Raw genomic sequence first — 17,498 nt, 5'->3', positions numbered from 1 at the left:
ATTAGTCATGTTGTAAAAGGAAAAATCAGAACAAAAGGAAAAAACCATGAGAAAAAAAGCAGTAAAGAAAAAGATGAAAATAAATAATATGCCTCAATCTGCATTCAATCTCCACAGCTCTCTCTCTAGATGTGAATGCTTTTTCCATCCTGGGTCTATTGGAATTGTCTTAGATCACTGTATTGCTGAGAAGAGTTAAGTCTCTCATAGTTGATGATCATACAATATTGCTGTTACTGTGTACAATGTTCTTTTGATTCTGCTCCCTTCGCTCAGCATCAGTTCATGTAAGTCTTTCCAGGCTTTTTTTGAAATCGCACTAATCATCATTTTTTATAGAACTATTAATAATATTCCATTACATTCATATACCATAACTTATTCAGCCATTCATAATCGATGGGCATCCATTCAATTTCCAATTCCTTACCACCACAAAAAGATTGCTACAAACATTTTTGCACATTTGGGTCCTTTTCTCTCTTTTATAACCTCTTTGGGATATAGACCTAGTATAGACACTGCTGTATCAAAAGCTATGCACAGTATTATAGGCCTTTGGGTAGAGTTCTAAATTGCTCTCCCAAAATGGCTAGATCATTTCACATCTCCACCAACAATGCATTACTGGGGAACTTAAAATTTAAAGATGAATGTTAAATATAAATAAGAAAGGGAGGGAAGGAAGGAAAGAAGGGAGGGAAGGAGGGAAGGAAGGAAGGAAGGAAGAAAGGAAGGAAGGAAGGAAGGAAGGAAGGAAGGAAGGAAGGAAGGAAGGAAGGAAGGAAGGAAGGAAGGAAGGAAGGAAGGAAGGAAGGAAGGAAGGAAGGAAGGAAGGAAGGAAGGAAGGAAGGAAGGAAGGAAGGAAAAGAGAGGAAGAGAGAGAGAGTGGGGTTTTATGCTGTACCTCGAAAAACCAAACCAAACAGTTTCAAAAGAAAGGCAGGAATGAGTAGAGGACTCATTACACTTTCTGTAGAAAGTGACACAATATAGGATACAAAGTCATGTAGCCAGTGTAAGAGAAGGGCTTTGATAAGCTTTTTACTAAGTCCTTTGGTACAGATATTCTCAGACCCATATAGCCATCTTTCTCTTTCTCCTCAACTGTCAGAAAAGAAATGAGTTTACGGAGGCTTATTTGAACAGGACTCTGTATCTGACAGTCTCTTCCTTCCTTTCCGCACAGGGCTGAGCTGAAATGATGAAGATGATGACTTTCTCTGAAACAAACCCCTCAATGTCTCCCCAATATGAGTCTGGAACCAGCCCTGTTGGCAGAAAGCCCTCTGCAGTGTCAGAGACGGAGTCTGACTCGACTTCCCTGGCCTCCTCTGAGGATCTCTCTCCCCATAAGGAGGGGGGCTCAATCCCATACAAAGAAGAGAAGAAGAAGAAAAAGAAGAAAGGAATCATAAAGATGCTTGATGTGTTTTCCAAAGGGATAAGAAGAAAGAGTCATTCAGAACCCATTGCTGAAGTTCCCCAGACTGAAGTTAAGCCTGACGCCCCGCCCCCCACAGGTAGGTTATAGGAAAGAGGAATCCATCAAAGTGAGAGGTGAGGAAGTTTGACGCAGTGCCCAGTGACAGAAGAGCTTTTAAATTAATTTCACTCATTAAATTAATCTACCTTAGAGAGATATACAGGCTGGGGGTAGTTGGAAGATCCATCATTCTCTCCAAAGTCACTGACAATACAGTATAAAACAGGGGAAGTAACTTGGTCAAAGTCACATAGCAAGATCAAGAACAGTATCTTGCAGAGTCTTTTCTGAAGTTCTTTGAGACAAATGTTCTCTGACTCTATTTGGTTTGGTTTTTCAAGATACATCTCACACCCCTTCCTCCCTCTCTTCCTCCCTCCCTTCCTACCTTCCTTCCTTCCTATGTAAATGTAAGCTATTATGAGAGGCAACATGGTAGAATGGCTAAAATTCTGGACCTGGAGTTGGAGAACCTGGATTCAAATTGCACCTTTGGCACCTGTAAGCTGTGTCACTTGACATAAGCAAGCTACTTACCTATGCTGAGCTTCAGTTTCCTTGCCTATAAAATGAGAAGTTGTACTAGGTCCCTTCCAGATCTAAATGTATGGTCTTAAAGTGATAAGAGAACAGATGGAAGGAAGACCCTGTGAACAAGAGTGTCCTAAATACATGTGAAATACATGTGGCTGACTCACATTGGCTTAAGAGGGCACCAGTTTAATATCTTCAAGTAGCCAGATGGGAGGTCTTTTTTTCATGTTTTACTAAACCAAAGCTCTACCTTAAAACCCAGGCTCCCTGACCTTCCTTGGTCCCTAGGTTCGGGGTCTGCCATCCCTGAGCTTTAATAACCTTTCTTCTGACTCTGCCTCAGTTCTGAGATGGGTCCTTTTCTGGACCTTATTTCCTTCTTCCCCAATCCCTCTCATCCCAGTTTATTTATGAGGGCACTGAGAATATCACTCATCATGCTGCCACTTTTCCTTCCAATCAAGAAAGGAAAATATCCAAGGAAACCTCAGGCAGGCCGTGTAGTAAAGTAGGACAAATACTAACTTTGAAGTCATAGGATCTGGTTCCAAATCCAGCCTTGCTACATATTGACTAAGTTTGCACAAATCACTTCCCCTTGCTGGCCCTCACTCGCCTTCTCCCAACAGCATCCAACAGGCTAAAATCCCTTAATTGGCTACGCCAAAAATGTTGGAGTACTAGGCATGTGTTGTGGTATCATCTCTGAAAGCATTCAGGCATGGAAAATTTTCTGGGGTCACACACCCTGGGGGCTCCTCTTTAAGGGAGAGGGGCAGCCCATCAGAGTGAGGCAAGGGACTGTATGGAGAAGGGAAATGAGAAAGAACAGAATTGGCCAAAACAGGGAAATTGGGCAACCTCAGATACATCTGGACAACCTTAGAAAAAATGTCCATGAGACAAGTCCCTGTGATTGGATATATCTCCGACAGAATATGCATTAAAAAAATCCCTTTGTTCTAGTAAAAGGGTATTGGAATTGTGCAAGCTAGATATTCATGGGAAAAAGTAAAAGGTCCTTTTGCAGAGGCAAGATATTGGGGCTGGGGCAGCAGATAAGATTCCACCACTATGATCTGAGTAATCTCCTTCAGTGAATGCCCCCAGTCCAAGAGGATGTTAGAACCATGTCGTTTATTAGGAGCCACAGGAATCCCAAGCATAATAACTAAGTCCCTCTTTCCTTTGGGGACAGTGGAGGAGCTCTACTCGGCCCTAGAGCAAGGGCGGCTGGATATGGCACCTCACCTTCTGATGCTGGAGCGGGCATTGGTACGGGATGCAGCTGGGATGAACGAGGAGGAGGATCTGATCCGCCAGCAAAGCAAGGTGGAAGCCTTGTACACCCTGCTGCGGGTAGCTGTGATGTCCGTAGTTCACCGGCCTCTGGAGAATGAGCCTGGGCTTCTGCACCAGGCCCTGAAGATCATCCTCGAGCAGGAGCAAGAAGACCAGCGGGTGATGGCTGAGGCAAAGGGGCCCTCTGCTCTGGCGACCACTCGGCCCCGGCGCTGGCTCAAGCTGTGGCAAGAAGGTGTGAGACGCTCAGTGGAGGAGCGGATGAATTGGTCCCCCTCCACAACCCTGGATGCGCCCAGGCCCAGAGGCACGGAGGCCAGCTCGGAGGCTGCCCAGAGCTTCCTGCACATGGGCAAGACCATGAAGGAAGACCTCCTGATCGTGGCCCAGCGCCTGCAGCCCCTCTATCCAGCTGAGTTTGATGTGTTCCGCACCTACGCCCAGCACTATCACAACTATTTCTCAGACCAGCTCAACTCCATGGTTCAGTTTGAGCTTAATGAGCAAGACACCGCCCTGCTGCTCGTCTGGGTGCAGAACCTCTACCCAAAGTAAGTGAAGGCCCAGAATGTGGGTATGTGTGCCTCTGTCTGTTGTCCCGGAAAGAACTCTAGCTCTAGAGCTGGAGGACCTGGGTTCAAATCTCAACGTGGCCATTTACTGCAACCTTTGTGACTTAGATAAATCATTTCCTAAACCTCAGGTTGCTCATTTATAACACAACTGAATTACAAGGTGATAATTTCAATTAGCCCTTCTAGTTCTGATGTGCTGTTATCTGTGATTTCCATGTAAGAAAGTTAAATCCCATGTTTCCAAAGGTTTCTTCTGCAACTGAAATTCAATAACCACATCCCCTAAGACTCTGTCCTGATTCTCTATGTCTTTCTCTTTGTTTCTCTGTCTCTGACTCTGTGTGTCTCTCTGTCTCTTTCTCTTTTTTTCCCTCTATTTCAATGTCCTCTGTATTTCTCTGTGTTTCTGTCTTTTTGTTTCTCTCTTTTTCTAGTTCTCTTTCTATCTCCCTTTGTCTCTCTCTCTTTTTCTCTGTTTTAATCTATGTGTGTCTCTGTCTCTCTTTCTTTTTCTGTCTCTGTCTCTCTGAATCTGTCTCCCTCTCTCCTCTTATATGTATACATACTATTATATATTACACACAAATTATAATTATATATATATATATATGTATGTATGTACATTACACTGATTTGGTAACAGTGAGTATAGAACCCAGGTCCACTAATTTCTAAAAAAAGGTGGAGCTCCTGGGTTCATTTCTTTTGGGAAATAGAGACCTGGGTTTAGGTCAGGCTAGAGTAACTCTGGTTTTCCTCAAGTGATAGGAACCTTCTACCTGGAATAGTGATATCTGCTCATCCTTATATAGCCTGCTTGTCTCCCATGACCCTATTTTCTCAGCTTCTCCTCCCTGACCTCTCTTCAGGAGTGATGAACACAGTTTTAGGGGACCCTGCAGGGTATAGGTGAGTGAAAGGTGAGCCTCTTCCTCCCATTCAGGTTTGATGGTCAGCACGGAGAAAGAGGGGCCATGGATAGAATGCCAGGCCTGAAATACAGAAAACTCATCTTCCTGAGTTCAAACCTAGCCTCGCACTAGATGTGTGATCCCCTGTTTACCTCATCTATAAAATAAGTTGGAGAAGAAAATGATAAACCACTCAGGTATCTATGGCCAAAAAAACAAAAACCTAAATGGGGTCAGGAAGAACTGGACATAATGGAAAATGACTGAACAAAAACGAAATGGAGGAGGAAGCGCAGGAAGTGAGGTAGTAGGAGATAAAGATCATTGTGGAAGTCCATGCATGGGAAAAAGATGCAGATCTCTTTTAGTTTTTTTAGAGCCTAAAATTCAATCTTATCCTTCTCCTCTGCTGCCTCCTCCATCTCTCTCTTTCTTCTCCCTCCTATAACCTGGTTCTGGTATAAAGTAGGCCTCCTTAATTTATCCTGACAGTTTCAAGGAATACCACTTTTTTTTTTTTTTTTTTTTTTTTTTTGCCACAAGGACAGTACAATTAATTTTTTATAGTAATAGCTTTTTGTTTTTCAAACTACATGCAGGGGGGCAGCTAGGTGGCACAGTGGATAGAGCACCAGCCTTGAACTCAAGAGGACCCGAGTTCAAATCTGGTCTCAGACACTTAACACTTCCTAGCTGTGTGACCCTGGGCAAGTCACTTAACCCCAGCCTGAGGGGGAGGGAAAAATACATGCAAAGATAGTTTTCAGCATCCATCCTTGCAAATCTTGTGTTCCAAATTTTTCTCCTCTTCCCACCATCCCTCTCCCCTAGATAGCAAGTAATCTAAGTTAAATATATGCAATTTTTCTAAACATATTTCCACATGCGAACATATTTATCCACAAAACATATTTATCATGCGAAAAGAAAAATCAGATCAGAAGAATACCACATATTTTTAAAGCACCAATTCTGTATAAAACCCTATTCCTAGTCATTGGGGGAAATATACAATTTAAATGTGGTTTTCCCTCTACTTTAATGGAGTTCACAATACCTTCATATCTGTAATAGAGCTGCTTACTTTTCCAAAATGTTTCTCATTATCTTAGCCTCAGAACAGTCCTGAGGGTTGAGAAAGTGGAGATGGGGAGGCAAGGAGGCTGGCCAGACAAAAAACGGTCTCATAGAATGTCACATCTAGAAGGAACCTTAGAAATCTTAATTTACATATAAGGAGACTGAGGTGAGGACAGGGAAGGGAAATTGCCCAATGTTACATAGCAAATAGGTGTCAGAACCAGGATTAGAACTCAGGTTTCCTAACTCCCAGAGTCCCAAAGAGAGTCTCAATGTAGTTCTGAGATACTAAGATAGTTGCCCTTTTACATAGTATGGGAGAGGTTTGGGAGACAATTTTTTTCTGCTGGGCAGAATTGGGGGTTAAGGCAATTGGGGTTAAGTGACTTTCCCGGGGTCACACAGCTAGGAAGTGTTAAGTGTCTGAGACCAGATTTGAACTCGGGTCCTCCTGAATTCAGGGCTGGTGCTCTACCCACTGCACCACCTAGCTGCTCTGGGAGACATTTTGGATGGTCCAAGGAAGCAGAAGTGTGGGAGAGGAGTATTCCTCTCTATTTATTCCTTCTATCTTCTTTGAATGGAATTGGATCTTTGAGCTTGGATTTGAAAAATCTGATCTGAAATCCCAGTTGTCCTTTCAGTGTCATTTTGGACAAGTCCCTTCCCCAAATCCAATCCTCAACTTCCTCTTTCATAAAACAGAGCAGTTGGACTAGATAGTCTCTCAGGTCCTTTCCAACTCAAAAATACTAAATGGAAACTCTGGCCCCTTATTGCTGGAACTTTTATGAGATCTGGGACTAGAGGCTGGCTGCCCAGTGAAGGAAGAATAGCTGTGGGGGTCACCTATTTGTACAGAAATTAGCCTGAAATAGGGAGGAGGATGGAATGTCTTCCAGACAGCTGTGTTTATTCTAAAGGACTCTCTTAATGCCTCTTGGGAAGGTAACCAACTCCCCCACTCATAGAGCTCTGATAAACATTATCCCCCACTTTCTGGCAAATGCTTATGATCAGCCCTGGCTCAGAGCCTCTCACTCTCCCTTTGATCCCCACCCCAGCATTGGTAGGAAGGTGTAGGGCTGGGCTGATGTTTTCCCCTTTGGGACAGAAGAGGAAGCACAGATTCAGAAGGGAAGTGATTTACTCAGGGTCACACAAGACAGGAGCAGAACTAAAATGAGAATTCAGGTCCCTGACTGTGCAACTTGTAGCTGTTCACTTCCTCCTCAAGGCTATTCCTTGGCTGAGAGCCCAAAAAAACCTCCCAGGATCATGAGGAGAGTTAGGAACTCTGGATAACACAGCAATCTGGCATCCTGAATAAAACCATAGGTTACAAGCTAGACAGGGATCTTTTGATGAGATGCTTTTTAGTCATATCCCACTCTTCATGACTCCTTATTGTGCTGGGCTGGGTTTGGGGTTTGGGTTGCTATTGTTTTTGTTTTTGTTGTGGGTTTGTTTTTGGGTTTTGCTTTGTTTTGTTTTGTTGGCAAAGCTACTGGAGTGGCTCAACATTTTCTTCTCAACTCATTTTACAAATGATGAAATTGAGTCAAACAGAGTTAAGTGACTTGCCTACGGTCACCCACCCAGGTAGCATCTAAGGCTAGATTTGAACTCGGGAAGATGAATCTTTGGGACTATAGGACAGGCACTATGCACTATGGTGCCATCCAGTTGCCCTAGGGATCTTAGAGACTCCCTAGTTCAATCCCTACAGATGTCCAGAAAAATCAAATCACTGGCCCAATGTCACACAAGTAGTAAGTGGAAGAGAAGGGATTTGAATCCAGGCAAGTCCACCATTCCTCCTCGTACACATCCCTCCCAATCTTCCAGCAGCGTCCCATTACATGGATGGGGAATTTGACTTTCAAATATCATTTAATTTAAATAAATGCAAATGAAGAACAGATTCCTAGACAGCTCTCATTGTTAGTACATAAGATAACTAGGTTTTAATCTTAGTTTCATCACTGCTGTATGACCTTGGGCAATTCTTCCCCTGCCCTCCCTGGGCCTCCGTTTCCTCATCTGTAAAATGGTGGTATTGGATGAGACGACCTCTAATTTCTTTTGGCTCTGAGGTTCCAGGGTTATGATCCACAGTCACATCTCCCAGTTTTGGGGTATCCATAGATCCATCAGTTTACAGACTGAGAGCAGACAGCTCCCTTACTGGCTACAATTTCCCATCCATACAACTTCCAGAGTTATAAGGATCTGGAGAAAACAGGGAGTGGAGTGGCCAAAAAGATGGAGATGAGGAAGGAAGATGTCAGGAAGAGAGGGACCTGTTTGGCTGAGGCCCAGGGGAGCCTGATCTCTGATGCTCCACCCTCTGGGATTCCAGCCCAAATGCTGTCCCTGACATTCTTACTGAGGTATCCCCTGGGACTCTAAAGATAGTTACTTCTGCCAGCTTTCCAGAAAGCTGGTGGAGCCTGGGCTGGGAGAGGAAGAGAGCAGAGACTGATAATTTGGAACAGCAGACTTGTTCCACCCTTAATCGGGGCCAAGCAGCATCCTGCACTGGCTGAAGCCACAATGTGCCCAAGATAGGATGATAATGATTGACAGGGTCAGGCCTAATGCCTCCTGGGATGGGGAGTGGAGATGGGAAGCAGCAGTCTGGTCACTGCTGGTCATAGTTGCTCTGCTGTCTGTGTTTAAGGGGCGACCATCTTTATGTTCCCAGTCCCCTAAGCATCAGGCCATCTAGGGCCATCAGGCTCTGGAAGACAGAGCAGAGGATATATGAGTCTTAGCTCTTAGCTTCAGCTCTGCTGCATGACCTTGGGCAGCTGAGTTTCCTCAGTTTCCCAGTCTATTAAATAGAGATCTTAATGCTGGCTGATCTGTCTCATGAGAATTAAAAAATGATAATGGAGGAGAAATCTCTCTGGAGAAATGAAGAAGAAGCATAGAATAATGGAGACAGTGTGGGAATTGGTCAGGAAGCTTGAGTTCAAATGACAATTGCAGCACTTACTAGCTCTGTGACTATGGAATACAAGTCAGCTAACCTCACTGATTTCCAGGCATAATGTAAATGGGCATAATACCCACAAGGTAGTTGAGAAAAAAAAAAATGTTTTGCTAACATTAGAGAAAGATTAAGGAAAGTAATCATAGTCTGAATACCTGAGTTACTTGAGGGCAAGCCTAAGGGTATTTTTCCTCCAACCATGAGGAAAACATTTCATAAACCTTAAAGTGCCACAAAAGTAGGAGCTTTTGTCAATCCTGATTTCTGCCTCCTCTGAGCTCTCTGAACTTGGAGTGAGAGCGGCTGGTCTCTTAGTTTACATTGTATCTCATCTTATTCTCTAACCTGTCTAATTGCAGGCTATCTCCTAAATCAGATTGTAGGCTCTCTGAGAGCAGAAATCAGGCCTAGAGACATCCAGATGGCTGGGTAGGCCTGCATAAAAATTAGGAAGACCTGAGTTTAAATGTGCCCTCAGTTACTTACCTGGCTGTGTGACTTAGGCAAGTCATTTATTTACATCTCTGCCTCACTTTTTATTCATATGTAAAATGGGAATAATAATATTTCCCAGTTTTTTTGTGAGGTGAAATGGAAATATTTGTAAAGCATTTAGCACAGTGGCAGGCTTAATTGGCCCTTAAAAATGCTTTTTTTTTTTTTTTCTTCCCTTTCCTTTTCTTTTCTGTCACCCCTAGGCTATGAGCTTCCTTAAAAGGTAGGACACAGGTCTGCTCTTCTCTCACCCTCCCCTATTCTATAATCAGACCGTCTGGATATTACATTTACAAAGAAGAAGTTTCAAGTCCATACCATAATGGGAATTTGTAGGATGAAACTGAGATATTTACCCTGGAGAAAGACTCTGGGGAATATGATCCCTGCCTTGTAGTATTTAAAAGTCCTGGAAGATCCCAAAGGACAGAATCAGGAGCAATGGGCTTTGCTATCAGGAAATTCTTCCTAATGATTAGATTTGTCCCAAAGTGGAATGGGACATTTTGGGAGGTAATGGATCCCTTCTCACTTCAAACACAAACTCATTATCACTTGTCTCATGTGTTGTAATGGGAGATGGCTTCTGAGATTCCATGATTCTATGAACTCACTGAGTACAGGGTCTGGATCTCCTTCTCTTCTGTTGAGAACAGCCACATGGCTAAATTAGAGGGGATGGGAGGGGGGTACCCAACCTCGGAAGCCTTCTTTGCTCACAGTCCCTTCATTTCTGGGTTTCCCTTTGTTTTTACTATCAGTGAAATCATCAATAATCCAAAGCTATCAAAGGAATTTCAAGGAGCTGACTTAGGGAGCCTCCTGCCACCCAAAGAGATCCACAAACTGGAGGTCACCTACCTATCTAATGAGATGGTGAGTGGTTCTGTCTGATGTGCTTCGGACCCTCTTTCCCTAACCCTTCTTCACAGTTACTTCTCTTCTCTCTGCCCTCCCGTCCCATCCTAGTTAAGGACAGGAATTGAAGTAGCTGATCTCCTAATCTTAGCCCACTGGGAAAGGGAGAACAAGTAACTGGCTTTAATTCATAAAGACACGCTCCCAAACCATTTTTTTCAACCCCAAATGGAAAAGAACTAGGAGGGAAGAGAAGGGAAGCAGGAAAAAATTGGAGGGAGGGAAAGAGCAAGAGAAGGGGAGAGAAAAGAAAAGAGAATGAAGATGAAAAGATGGTAGAGGAGACAAAAATAGAACTGGGGGGGGAGAGATGGAGATCAAGAGAAATCAAATCAAAAAAGCTCCAGTTACATTTCTCAGAGTACTTTGACATTCTCCTTTGGTAAAGGAAACAGATGTGTAGTGAGGAAAAATAGGTTGCTCAGTGGATAGTGCACCAGTCCTGGAGTCATATTCAACTTCAAACACTAGCTTTGAGACCCTGGGTAGAGAAAAAAAGAGAGAAAGAGACAGAAAGACAGAGACAGAGATAAAGAAAGTAGGAGCTAGATGCACAGATAGCGGGGGTCTTTGAACGTAAGTCATCAAGTGTTCGTGTACATGTGAGTTCCAGTCCTGGCTCTCTAAAAGGTCGTTTGGGAAGGTCTTAGTATGATTTTAGGCTAGAAATTAGTAAGAAGCCTGGAGGTCTGAAAAGAGGATTGGAGGGAGAGCTGTGTAAGGACAAAGGAGAAGAGTAGAGGCCAGCTGAGAGGTCAGTGGGAGGGGAGGGGAAGAATTTTGAAAGACACTCCCACCCTAAATCAGAACCCAGGATTAGAGTCTTACCTATGCCACTAATTTGCCCTGTGATCTTGGGCACATACCTTCCCCTCCATGACCTGAGGTTTCCCCATCTGAAAAATAAAAATAATGATCCCTGAATTGAGTGGGTAAAAGATGTAAATAAATAATAAAATAAATGTAAATAAATAATAGTATTTTGACTAAAAAATTTCAGTGACTCACAAATGTATGGAGCTATTTCATCATGATGGTTGTGATGTAAGTCATATAAACCAAAAGCTTTCCTGTCTATAGACATACTTCCTTGTCAAGAAAGCACCAATTGATTTTCAAAGGAGAAAGAGAGACTTCCCAGCAGAATATGAGCCACAGGAGTCAGTGACAAGAAAAGAATACCTGTCTATCTTACCCTTTGGGCTTTCCCCCATCAAAGTGGGCCTCTAATTATATATACAGTTAGAAGGAATTTAGAGACTATTTAGTTTGATTCCCTCATTTTACAGATGAGGAAACTGAGGCTCAGAAGATAGAAGTTTTTGTTTTGTTTTTTAACTTGGTGTAACATCATACATAGTAAGTTGGGAAGGAAGTAACCAGAGTTAGTAGGTAGTTAGTGTCAGAGCTGGGAATTCAGTCCTAAAGCTCTGACTCTAAATTGAACATTTTTCTTCTTTTACCATGAGGATTCAGGACTACCCATGAATGGCTAATGATGATGATTTAACTATTTAATTCATTTAACTATAGTGCTATATCTCTAAACACCTTCCTTGCAAAAGCCCTGATAGTGTTGGTATTTGACCTAAAAAATACTATTAAGGCTCAGAGAAAATCACAGGGTTAGAGTCCAGGGGTTCTCAAACTATGGCCCGCGGACCAGATGCCGCCGCTGAGGATGTTTATGCGCCCGCCGGGTTATGGCAAATGGGTTGAGGGGCAGAGACAGAGTGTGAGTTTCTGTTTTTACTATAGTCCGGCCCTCCGACAGTCTGAGGGGCAGTGAACTGGGCCCCTATTTTAAAAGTTTGAGGACCACTAGAGACAATGTTAGAGTCAGAAAATACTTTAGAGATCATTTAGCTTCATTGTACAGATAAGATCAATACTTTCTCAAGGTCAGACTACAAGTTGGTGGTGAAGCCCAAACAAAAATTTAAGTCTCCTGACTCCCAGGTCATCCAGTACACTTTTCTCTATCCTTTCCCTCAGCGTGCCCCCACTGGGATCTCAGGGCCAGCACAGGCTAGGAATGGGGGTAGCCAGCAACCCTTGTCCTCAGGCTGGATCCAACTAGTTCCCAAGATCACTTGGATCCCTTCCCCTATTACCCAGGCAACCATCCAGGAATTGATGATGCGGGGGCTGGGGCTAGAAGTGAAGAGATGGTCAGAAGACAAGGAGCCCATGAAACTAGAAGGGTGCTTCCACAGTGAACTCCCAATTGACATCATCCAGGTACTGGAACAGCCTTTTTGTCCCTTTCTCTTCCCCACTTTCCCCACAACACAAAGACATAACAAACATGCATATAGAACATAAATGCATGTACATCCAGGATAAGTGAATTCAGCCTCCCAAAATACAGATACATTTTTAAAAATTTTTACATAATATTTTAATACATTTTAAAACAATGTTTAAAACTTTTTAAAAATAGTTTTAAATTTCAAATTCTATTCCTTCCTCCTTATACCCCTCCCTCTTCCCTGAAACAAGAAGCACAGACATAATTCACATTCAAGTACCCATCTACAGGCATGCTCAGCACCTGAATAAACAGCCCTGGCTGTCAAAGGCAAGATGTGTGTAAGAATATGCTGCTGTGGCTCTTCCCCAACATATCCACAGATACCCTGATGTATCTAAGCATATGTATGTATGTCACATACCACACTGGGCCCAACGGCTGGGCTGCTCACTCCTCACACACACTCACTCTCACATACCATCTTATCCATGTACACAGCAGTGTCTATATTACTGGTTCTTATTCTCTCTCTTGCTCCTCCTTCCTGCCCCCCCAAAAAGAAAAAACCCAGACATGCAGCCACACTTGTAGTAGCCAGAGAGCTAGCTTTGCATTCAGAAAACCCAAGTTCTAAATCTGTCTCTGCTATTTAGTAATTGTGTGATTGAGCAACTACATCCTTCTCTTCTCTCGGACTCATTCTTCCTCTGTAAAATAAGAAAGCCACACTTGGAGGATGTCTAAAGTCACTCCTAACTCTAAATCCTGTAATTTAAAAAATATATATATGCACATATATTCTCCTCCCTCAAAACACAAATAATTGCTTCCTCCTCACACTCATTGATTAGCAAACTTTGCTTAACTGCACACACCCTGTGTATATACATAAATTTTCACACATATATTCAGATATTCATGTTCCTTTGAGCAAAAAAGAGGTGGGGTTTGAGGGTTGAGACCCCCCTTCTCCATGGTCCCAACAGCTTTCCCCCTCTCCAGGCTGGAAAGGCTAGCATGTATTCCCATCACCCCCTTTTCCTGCCAGCTAGACTCCCTGGAGCAAAGCTCTCTATCTGGATCGGCTAAGATCTAGACCTTTACTCTTAGCCCTCTTCTTTTAACCACCTTCTTCTTATAGATGATCTCTGGGGCACAAATCAAGGCTGAGAACATCACAGCGGCTCTGGGTAAACAAATAAAACCTCTGCTGATGGCTAAACTCTCTTCCTTCTTGAAAAGGTATGTCCTTCAGGGATGGGTCACTGGGAGTTATGGGGCTGGGCTTACCCCGTCTCTGCCCAATTTTTGAGGGAGAAGGAAAGGGAGAAGGACTCAGGGCCTGAATCCCTATGATACTGAAATTCTAGCCTTTGTCAGTCATTCACTTTGTAATTTGGGGATCAGTTTCTTTACTCTTTGGGCCCCAGTTTCTCCATTTCTAAGATTAGGGAATTTAACCCACAGCTACCAGCAAGCCTTTACAGACTTCACGGAGAAAAACAAACAGAAGCATTACAGAGCCATCATTATGGCCAACATCAACAACTGCCTGACATTCAGGTAAGTCCAAGGAATGGGAGGGTGGAATTAGCACTTTGGGGGAATTAGCAGTCTGTCATTGAAGCTGAATTTCTTGATCTTCCTCTTGTTTCCTCACCTCATATGCCCTGCTCTGGGCTTGGTTCAGTTGCTGGGAGGAGCACACTAGGGCTCTAGCCTCAGGAAATTCCCTGTTTCATTGGAGAAGTGCAAAAAAAGATGGAGTACAGAATTTCACCACTGGTCAGGATCTCAGATGCAATCTAGTTCGGTTACTTCATTTTACAGAAAAAGAAACTGAGGCTCAGGGAGAAAATGTGACTTACTTAAAGTCATACATAATGGCAGAGTGAGTGCCAGCTGTAGGTCTGAAGTGATCAATCAATCAAAATATATTTATTAAGTGCCTATTTTGTGCCAAAGTCAATCTCTGCTCCCAAGGAATTTACAATCTAATGGGATGCAGAGAGCCCTAAAGTTGCTAAGTATGGTATGGAAGAGAATTCAGCAAATCAGTGAAGTATCTATCTAAAATTCACAAAGGGAAGAAGCCCTGTAAATGGGATCAGTGCTATAAAGAAGCCAGATGTTATATAAGTTTTATTTTGCATCGTAACATCCACCAAGAAGTGATAATGACTCATCCAGAAAGCTCATCTCACTGGTCATCAGAGTACTCTGTCTTTTCCTGTTAGGGAAAGAGAAGGATCAGTATGCACTGAAGTAGTCAGAGAAGGCTCCTTGAAAAAAGAAAGGATTTGAATTGATCCTTGAAGAATGAGAATGGATATTTTGAGAAGAGGAGGCTTAAACAAAGGCATAGGGCATTTGCTGGTGGGCTCACCTGGCCTAAGAAGAGAGTTTCCACAAAGGGAGGGTAGGAAAATGAGCAGCCCCTCGTCTATGGAAACATAGACTGGTATGAAATCATGGACAGATACCAGGGTAAAGATATTGGACTTTAGGTCCCACGAGGAGAGTTCCCCTGAAAACTTGTTCTCAGCTTTTTGCTGTAGGTTTACAAGAATCAATGCATAGAAAAAAATAAAACACTGAACTGGACAGAAGACCAGGGTTCAAGTCTGGGTTGCTGCTCACTGACTGCCTGTGTGATCTTGAATAAATCCCTTTACTTCTCTGGGTCTCCTTTTTGATCCTTTATAAAATAAGAAATAAAATGTTTCAAGAGCTATGGTCTTTTAGAGTAACTTTATTATATATTTACAAGGAATAGCAATACTATGTAATAGATTTGCAGTTTCATGTGCAATCATCTTTTTTTTTATTTTATCATTATGAAATTGCATGTTTTTTAAAGATAAAATAAAAATGTTAAAATATTAGCATAATAAGTAAAATAAAGCCAGGGGGTTTTGTAGTCTGTTTTGGGCTTGGATCAGTAGTTAGAGCAGCCTTTCTTTTCTCCTTTTTAGGACCTCCACTGACAAGGATTCAGAGGTTCCCAGCTACATCTTCTACCCCCTGAGTGAAATTGAGCAAAGTGGTTTCAACATTCTCCTCCAAGACCTGTTCCTGGAACTAAAGGTAAATAGAACTCTTGGGGGAAGAAGGGGCGAGTGGCGGAGAACGGGAGAAAGGGGGAATGGTCAAGTGCCCTGTGTGCGCTCGTCCCTCTCTGAGGAGGCACAAATGAGACCACAGAGAGCCAGGAGGCTGGGAAAATCCTGGCCGACCAGCTTGTTTCCTTCTCCCCCGTGTCCTTCCCAGCCTCCAGACTTCCCCAAGTTGCCACTTTCCCAGCCTCTGTATTTCCGGTACTCAGTTCTGCAGTGCCCCACCCCTCATCCAATTTCAGGGCCCAGATACATCCTATCTATCTTTGTTTCCGAAAAATGATGAAAATCCCATCCTCTGCTCCCTGCTCCCCAATAGTGTTTGCTTTACAACTTGCCCTGGAACAGGCAAAAGCCTGTATTGGGTAATGAACCCTTAGTTCAGAGCAACAGTTCTCATATTTTGGGTCTCGGTGTCCTGATTATTGAGAACTTGTCTCCCCACATGAGAGCTTTTGCATATGTGGGTTGTAACTATTAATATGTTGGGGTTCAGTCATTTTTTCAGCCCTTTCTTTCCCATCGAGACTCCTTTTGAGGGGGCTTTCTTGGCAATTTCCTTTTCCAGCGCATTTTACAGATAAGGAAACTGAGGCAAACAGGGTTAAGTGATTTGCCCAGGGTCACACAAGCTAGTATCTGAGGTCAGATTTGAACTTAGGTTTTCCTGACTTCGGGCCCAGCACTCTTATTTCTGTGTCAGTTGGATGCCCTTCTATCGATTTTGCCATCTTAGAAATTGTGATATCTTATTCCAAAATGGTTTTGATCTTGATGACGCTTGAAAGGGTCTCAGGGACTACTAGGGATTCCTTGAATCAGACTTTGAGAAACATCAGTTTAAAAATGCAACACTCCAACAGCTGTTCCAGGTTTGGCTGAAAGACATCTTCACTGTCCCAAAGAAGGAGCTGGAATCTCCCTGGAGAACTCTCCCCAATCTCTTCACACAAAACATAAAGAGTTTCTTGACCTCTGTTTGAAGCATTTGTGACAGAGTCAGGGAATAAGGAAAGAGGCAGAAGAGTGGGGGAAGGTAAAGAGGGAAGGACTGAAAATCTAGTTCCTCCAGATTGTGATAGGAATGTGAACCTGGAAATGGAGGTCACCACGTAGTAACTGATTGACAGCCCTCCCCCAGCCCCTATTTGTGGGCTGTGCTTTTGCATGTGTGTGTGCACATGCATACGCGAGTGCACACATACCAGGGCTGTGCTTCAACATAAACAAAATCATTCCCTTTCTAGAATCTGTTCAAGAAGCTGACACAGACCCGCTGGACCACTCATGAGGAAACTGTGGCAGAAATCATTAAGATCACCAGTGGCTATCTGCCAGAATTCAAGGCCCTAAGAAAACGGTACCAAGAGGTAAGGAGGATGTAGCTGGGCCAGGAAGTGTCACTTCAGTCCCTAATAACAGGAAGTCTGCCTGATAGTCTGGCCCTTCTCCACCTTCACTCAGCCCATTTGGTTTGTGGGAACAGTCCATGTCCATCGGGAGAAGGAAGGAATGAACCCAAGGAGTTCTTTATGACCTTTCACCCTAGGAATTTCTAGTATTAGCTTCTCCTCAACATACACCTGTCTCATCTCACAGGAGATGTTACAAGGAGATAGATTTTATTTAGTTCAATCTAATAATAGTTAGCATTTATATAGCTTTAAAGTTTTAAAAGCACTTTAAAATTTTAATCTCATTTTGTCTTTACAAACCTCTTACAGATGAAGAAGCTGAGGCAGCAGAGGTTATGTGACTTGCCCAGGGTCCTACAGCTAATAAGAGTAAAAAGGCCTTATTTGAACTCAGGTCTTTCCTTATTCCAGGGC

The 17,498-nt window shown here is 43.1% G+C and overlaps 1 protein-coding gene across 1 annotated transcript in view; it reads left to right on the top strand.

The window, feature by feature from the left end:
• The window catches only part of TNFAIP2 (TNF alpha induced protein 2), a 31,686-nt gene that overhangs the window by 9,265 nt on the left and 4,923 nt on the right, over positions 1–17,498 (top strand). The window contains exons 2-9 of the mRNA XM_074291196.1: positions 1,190–1,523; positions 3,219–3,873; positions 10,143–10,257; positions 12,418–12,540; positions 13,695–13,795; positions 14,021–14,116; positions 15,529–15,640; positions 16,917–17,039. Coding sequence (XP_074147297.1) covers positions 1,202–1,523; positions 3,219–3,873; positions 10,143–10,257; positions 12,418–12,540; positions 13,695–13,795; positions 14,021–14,116; positions 15,529–15,640; positions 16,917–17,039 — 1,647 coding nt within the window. The 5' untranslated portion in view covers positions 1,190–1,201. The remainder of the gene's footprint in view (positions 1–1,189; positions 1,524–3,218; positions 3,874–10,142; positions 10,258–12,417; positions 12,541–13,694; positions 13,796–14,020; positions 14,117–15,528; positions 15,641–16,916; positions 17,040–17,498) is intronic.

This window comes from Sminthopsis crassicaudata, chromosome 2 (genome assembly GCF_048593235.1).
Source record: "Sminthopsis crassicaudata isolate SCR6 chromosome 2, ASM4859323v1, whole genome shotgun sequence".
Lineage (NCBI taxonomy): Eukaryota > Metazoa > Chordata > Mammalia > Dasyuromorphia > Dasyuridae > Sminthopsis > Sminthopsis crassicaudata.
The sequence above is the reverse complement of the archived record's forward strand: the minus strand, read 5'-3'. Positions and strand labels throughout refer to the sequence as shown.